At 38.9% G+C, this 7256-nt stretch overlaps 1 protein-coding gene across 1 annotated transcript in view; it reads left to right on the top strand.

The window, feature by feature from the left end:
* Nucleotides 1-216: 216 nt before the first annotated feature.
* nadsyn1 (NAD synthetase 1) overlaps nt 217-7256 on the top strand; it is a gene marked incomplete at both ends in the record, with an annotated part of 16575 nt that continues 9535 nt past the window's right edge. The window contains 9 exon segments of the mRNA XM_035651869.1: nt 217-277; nt 404-520; nt 1284-1337; nt 1458-1547; nt 2790-2841; nt 2946-3034; nt 3112-3229; nt 3576-3707; nt 4007-4078. Of these exon segments, the coding sequence (XP_035507762.1) occupies nt 217-277; nt 404-520; nt 1284-1337; nt 1458-1547; nt 2790-2841; nt 2946-3034; nt 3112-3229; nt 3576-3707; nt 4007-4078 (785 nt within the window).

Below are 7256 nucleotides of genomic sequence, written 5' to 3'. Positions count from 1 at the left end.
AATGTTACAGATTATATAAATGTGCAATTGTGTTATACTGTGATGTCATACCGTTGCTCTCCTCACAAGGCTTGTGACTTTGTGGAGGTGCATGCAGTATGTGTGGTTGTAGAAACCACTTAATGCAAAAAAAACTGAACTCTGATTCTGGTCAACAATAACTTCTGCCATGAAACAGTAATCCTGCCTGTTGACTGTGTGTGGGTTTCTCTGCAGGTATTGAGATTGCTAGGGCTAATGGAGCTAAATACAGGCTGGGCCCAGAGCTGGAGATATGGTACGATGGGAGAAACATTCATCCTAAGGTTTCACACTGACATCAATATATTATATTCCCATATTGATATGGAATAGTAGGTACTATTTGGAGGTTCAGTTTTCTTATTCACTACATTTGTTACAGCGGGTATGGCTGTGCGGACCACTTCTATGAGTCCGACACGTTGCTCCACGGCTTTCAGGCTCTGAGGAAGCTTCTGGAGTCTCCCATCACCCAGGACATCATCTGTGACGTGGGAATGTGGGTATATAAAGTATACTGGTCCAAATGTCCTGCAGTCCTGTGTAAACAATGAGTAAGATGTTGTCTTGTGAAGATCTCATGTAGTGGCAACATTTAAAAGCAATTTCATATGAGAGGCTTCAGTAACAGTCATTGTGTTGCAAACTGCTGTGACTCTAACTCAGGGTTACCACACATCCTGCAAAATTTAGAGACTAGTTTTCCAGTCATGAAAAGACCTGGAAATTGATTAAAATATCATGGAAATAATCTATGTTGTCCTGGAAAAAAATTTATGTAATGTAATTGTATTATAGTCCCTCACTCAAATCACCTACATAAACTGAAAAAAATGTAGCACACTGTCGTTAAATCTCCAGAGACACTGCAGACAAATTGGCTGCGGGGAGAACAGCAGAAAGCAAGTGTTCCATAAACCTGAGACACTTCATCGTGAACAAACTGGGGAAAATGTATCAATACTAGGCCTACCGGAGAATTATATGATTAGGTTATGATATAATATTGATGAGCAAGTGCTCCTAAAGCTCCTGGAAAATGTCCTGAAAATGATTTATTCAAAAGAGTGGGAAATATATTTTTTTAATTAAAAATAAATCCGTCACTATTCATGGTTGAGAGGATTGCTCAGACATTTGCAGCCCCAATTTCTGAAATTGGACTGACCGGACAAGTTTGTTTTTACCTAAAAACAATCTCACGTTGTATAGCTGGAGGTCCTGTTTGCTATTTTAAGTGTTTTGGATTCTGCTCCCCTTAGGCCCATCATGCATCACAATGTGCGTTACAACTGTCGGGTCCTGTTCCTCAACAAGTACGTCAGCACACCAATGCAGTCTCATAAATGACATGTTCAGTATTTTTATACATCTGACAACGTTCAGTTGGAGCATACAGAGCACAGATCCCTCCGTATTTCCCTTCCATCCTGTAGAAAGATACTGCTGATCAGACCTAAAATGCTGATGGCCAACCATGGGAACTACAGAGAGCTGCGCTGGTTCTCACCTTGGAACCAGTTAAGGTCGGTGATCATCACTCAGAAGTCTACCACAGACTGTGTGGCACTCATATTATCATATTATATTTTAAGCCCTTCTTATAGCTCTGTCTCTATCTTTATGACTACACTTATTGTTGATATATTAATTATTTAATACATGTACCACTTTCATTTGCAATGAATTTTAGTGTAATCAGGGCAATACAGGGATGTTTTCCACATAAAACTATCCCACTTATTAAAGGTCCAGTTTGTAACATTTAGGAGAATCTATTGGCATACATAGAATATTATATTCATAGGTATGTTTTCATTAGTGTATAATTGCCTGAAAATAGGAATTGTTGTGTTTTCATTACCTTAGAATGAGCTGTTTTGAAGCCTTCCCTGGTGGCTGCCATGTTTGTTTCTACAGTAGCCCAGTACCGGACGAACCGAACACTGGCTGTTAAAATGTTTTAAACGTTTTGCAGCCACCATAGTTTGTAAGGGGGGGAGGAAGTGTGAGTAGTAATCTGCAACTACACTGCTATATGCTGCTAAATCCTACACACTGGACCTTTAAACCACTTCTTATTCTTCTGCTTTTATGTTCTTATTTTGTGTTTCTTTGTATTTATATTTTCCATTCGATTACATTATGTTTTTATTGGCTTTACTTTCACCATCTTTATCTCTCATCATGGTTTTCACTTCACCATGTTTTTTTTATTTTTGTTTATTCTTGCCCTCCTCTGTGGCTGGTTGCTTTGTCAAATTGGACCAAAAATGGCGTCAGTACCGTACTTCAGTACAACCCTAACTCTAATTCTTTTTTCTTTTTCGTTTTCTATCCTTTTCAACAAGGAAGTTTTCAGTGCTGTTTTCTAAGCGTTAAGCTCGCTATGTGTTTACATGGGGATTGCGCAGGGTTGCTCTACGCAGGGTTTTAGAAATAATGAGGTCCAAAAACTTGCTATGGAGGTTTGGGGGGTATGCATCAAAGCATCAAAGTTATTTTTAGGCAATTATTTCACAACTTTTACTGTGTAGGTGGCAGTACTCACTAAGAAGGAAGGGTACTCATGTGGATAAAAATCAGAAAATGAGTACTGGCCCATTTCAGGCACTGAATAAAGTTATTATTATGAATATGTATTACATTTAATAAAATGCTGGGTGAGGCCAGAACTCTTTGGCCTTTTTCTTACTACTAATGCATTGTATTTCACTTTTGCAAATGAAATGGATGGTAGTAAAAGTCTTTATGCTTGTTTCTTCAAGGCAAGTGGAGGAGTATTTCCTGCCCAGAATGATCCAGGAGGTAACAGGGCAGGTCAGAAACAAAAACGGTCATCATCTGTGTTTAGCTGAGACTGATCAGCCAATTAACAAGGAGGAGGTCCGTGTTATTTATGCTTCTGTTTCTGTGTTCACCAGGATACAGTCCCATTTGGTGACTGTGTGCTGTCCACAAAGGACACATGCATCGGCACTGAGATATGTGCAGAGCTCTGGAACCCCAGAAGGTAGAATTACAGAGGGTTGTGTAAGAATTATATGTGTGCTGTCTGAAACAATCCTAACTCTTCTCTCTTCTCCTCAGCCCCCACATTTCGATGGGTTTGGATGGGGTTGAAATCTTCACTAATTCATCTGCTAGCCACCACGAGCTCCGTAAAGCTGACCAAAGAGTCAACCTGATCAAGTCAGCCACCACCAAGGTATACTTTAACCCAGAGTCCTCAGATGTTTGCTGGTCTGTTCATATAGAAGCATGAAAAATGTGTCATTATTGTTGTTTAAGACTATGTGGAACACATATGCTGGTTATTGGAGTTCTATTATATGAATTCCTTATATTCCTGAAATCATTCCACCAGGACCCTTTATGTTGTTTTCCTCGTCACCTATCTGTACTTGCACAGGCAATGCAAGGCAGAGATCACCAGAGGGTGGTGTTGTCCCACAACTGTAGGACCATCACATTCTGTGAATTTAGTGCTTGGAGTCTGCAATAGTTTTACTATAATCAGTCCTGCATTCAGTGCATTGGTGGTTTTGTTACAGAGTGGAGGTATCTACCTGTATGCCAACCAGAGGGGCTGCGATGGAGACCGTGTCTACTACGATGGTTGCACCATGGTGGCCATCAATGGAGACATTGTGGCACAGGGAGCGCAGTTCTCCCTTAATGATGTGGTATGTATGGGCATGAAAAGAACCAGAAAAGAAAGAACCGGCTTACCTGCAAATACGTCTGTATGGAATTCACAATTATAAAGTGAGTGCTGTTTACTAGGGTAAGGCAGGTGAGTTGTACAGTGCAGTGTGAAGACATGTAGTACTTTCAGTGTGTAGAGGTAGGCAGGTGTGTTAGGTAAGTTGCAGGGCAGGTCACAAAGAAAGACTGCAGGCATTCCTAAGTCACACAAGAGCCAGAGACTGATCTCTCTGTGTGTGTGTGTGTGCGCGTGTGTGTGTGCGCGTGTGTGTTGTAGGAGGTGATTACAGCCACTCTTGACCTTGAGGATGTGCGAAACTACAGAGGAGAACTATGCCAGCCACACATGGTGAGAAAGCATTTACATTAATCATTACTACCCTCCATCGTCTCTGAAGCTGACTAATAACCAGGTTGTATCAGGCCAAACCTTCAATGTGCTCAGTACTTTAGATTCTGACGAACTAGCTGCAGCCTCAGCTTTACTTTGTGTTTACTGCTGTACAACGAATGCTAGCATGCAAACATGCTAATGTAAAATGGTGAATGTGGCACACATTATACCTGATGTACATCTGCATGTTAACAATATCATTGTGAGCATGTAAGCATGCGGCCAATATGATGGTTAAATGAAATTTAGCAATCAGCATAATCGTTATTGCTATGGTTACCATACTTGCACACTGCTTGAGAATAGTGATTAAACTGGTGACTGCTGTATATTTGAAGCATGCCAGGCACAGGATGATGTGACTGAGGGGGCTGTTAAAACATTTTCAGAAAATAAATAACAACAACACAACTCTACTGTTCCAAAATCATTAGAAGACAGTTATTTGTCAGAGCACTTAGATAAGAATGTAGTACTAGTAGATTGCAGATTTGACATGACCTTTTGCACCAAAATATTCTAACCAACAATAATATATTCCAGTGCACAGCAGGATACTAGTAATGACACTGTTTTTTGATAGAGCAATAAAACACTGTCAACTCTAGTATCCTGGTGTGTACCTGGAATATATTTTTGTTGACAACCAGGGAGAAGCACTGCTGTTCTAAATGCATAGCACATGTATTTTTTAACTTTTTGGTCCTGATGCATCGTGTTATTAAAAATTTGCATATTAATCAGAAATAAGTATTTTATTTAACTGTGGTATTGTTCGTCCCATTGGGTATCTAAAGAATGGTACAAAGATAATCTTTCAGTAGTCTGTTTATTTGCTTGCATAGAGCATCTTTGGAGCGGGAAGTGGCTTTTTTGGCTTCATGCGCCACTGAGCAGCTTTCATACAAATGAACGTAATGCCGCCTCCAACACTGTGCCCAGTTTTCCTTTTACATCTATGCTGGTTACAGGTAGTCAAAAAAAACTTCTGCAGCAAGATTACTCTGTAGGACCTCATATCGTTGCCATATCTGATTAAATTTAGGATTTAATTCAGGATCATTCCTCCTCATCTATAAGACTTTGCTTGAGTATTAGTAAGCTACTAATGCCTTATACCACTGCTAGGCCCCTCAGGTTTAAAAGGTGTGATATAAATATAATTGGTTATTATTTTCCCTGTATTTATTTTGTGCCCCTATAATCTCCTCTGTGAATATACTGGAAGTTGATTGTAATGTGTTGTAGCTGTTTACAGTTGAGTGTAAACACTGTATGTCTTTATTGACCCTGGGTTAAAATAGCCAGCCTGACATTTGTATGTCACATATTAGAGCTAATGAGACTGGAACAGAGGTTGCTCTGGGATCATGCTCTCATGAAGTCTCATGATGAGGTGCCTCTCTGTGAGCAAGCCCACTGGTCGTGGGACACAAATCTCAGGTCAAGTCCTGAATCAAAAGTTAAAATGCTGAGCTAGGAAATGTCAGATCCATGCTAAGCCTCAAATAATGGTTTTAGTGGGAATGGTGAGTGAGTCATTAATTCAGAACAAATAGTTATAGTTATAGTAACACTTAATATTAAGGTGCACATATTCAGCATTAACCAGTTGCTTATTGGTAGCATATTGGCACTTTATTAGTCATTATAAGGCACTTATTAATGCCTTTTTCTGCATGACCATATCCTACAACTACTTGACTGTTAACTAAAAGTTTTCCCTCAACAACCTCCGAATTACTGCTTATCAGGGATGCATGATATGGAATTATTTTCAGCTGTTACGATAATTACCCGCTTCTCATGGCAGATACCGATGAGATAACCTTTTTGTGTTTAAAAAGAAGTTCATTACCTGTAGTTTATGCACACCTGAAGGTAGAAAGGCAGAGATATAGTGAGCAAAGATGGATGATTTATTATTCCAACTGACATTCTTACCGGCACCAGACCTAGGGGAAATCTGGACCAGCAGCAAGGGTTACACTGTGTAGCCAATATATAAACTGTGGATTGATGGAGAGATGACGAAAGTTAGTGTCTTGCTCATGCCAGTGAGTCACATTTCTAACTTTCTGATTTAAGTGCATGTCAAAATCATACCAAAATATTCCACAAACTGAACAACAAATGCTGTAACTTAACTACAATAAATTATATAAAACATTTTGTCTAAATTAAAACAAGTTCACATGAATTCAAAATGAAGGTAACACGTTACAAATGACAAAATTGGCTTAACTTAAAATACTAATATGTATCAAAATAATAACTTAAAAGACACAATTACTCTATAACCTACATTCACTCATATATTAACATATACAATCCTGTTAACAAGCATTCAGCACTAACGTAACATACACAAAGCCTTTCCCAACATTCTTATACATCATACTCTCTCACCTACACTTGCACTTCACAGCAGCGGTTAACAATATGGCGCAACCACGCCATGTTAACGAGTGACTTGGAAAGGGAAACTTACTTTAACGTGAAATTTTCTCATTACAGTTTACACACTGCGGCTGGCTAATACTTTGAACAACCTTTAAAACATAGTTTCTCTTGTTACAGTATGCTAATGTCAGTTAATTTACACTTACAAAACTACTGTGTAAAACTGGAGTTCATAAACGAACTACAAAGCATAACAATGCTTGTCTGAACAATTAGCTACAAAATGAAACTAATTACACTTAACCCACTTCTCAAATCATGTTACACATTACAAAACAATTTATGATGCATTCACATATTTTACCGATTCAAGCTTAAGATAGAAAAATAGTTTTTCAGTACCTGTGGATTGACAGAGAGATGACGAAAGTTAGCGTCTTGCTCATGCCAGGCCTTGTTTAATTCTGAGCTGCGCATGAGCACCACCTACTGGAGTGATAGTGTGTACTACCTTGATGTAAAGACTGAAGTGTTGAATCATGAATCATGAATAAATCATTCTGTGGGGTCTCTGTTTAAACAAGAACTTAATATATGGCGTTTTCCAACCCACTGTAACATCACTATTGTTAACAACAACAACAACAACAAACAGTTCATTTACCATCATGCTGAGAATACTTATTTTAATTATTATACTTAAATTTAAGTGCGGCTGATTTGACCACGG

This window comes from Morone saxatilis, unplaced genomic scaffold, assembly GCF_004916995.1.
Source record: "Morone saxatilis isolate NCDOM2014 unplaced genomic scaffold, NCSU_SB_2.0 Contig11, whole genome shotgun sequence".
Lineage (NCBI taxonomy): Eukaryota > Metazoa > Chordata > Actinopteri > Moronidae > Morone > Morone saxatilis.
Note: the sequence above shows the minus strand (reverse complement) of the source record. Positions and strands in the feature narration are given on the sequence as shown.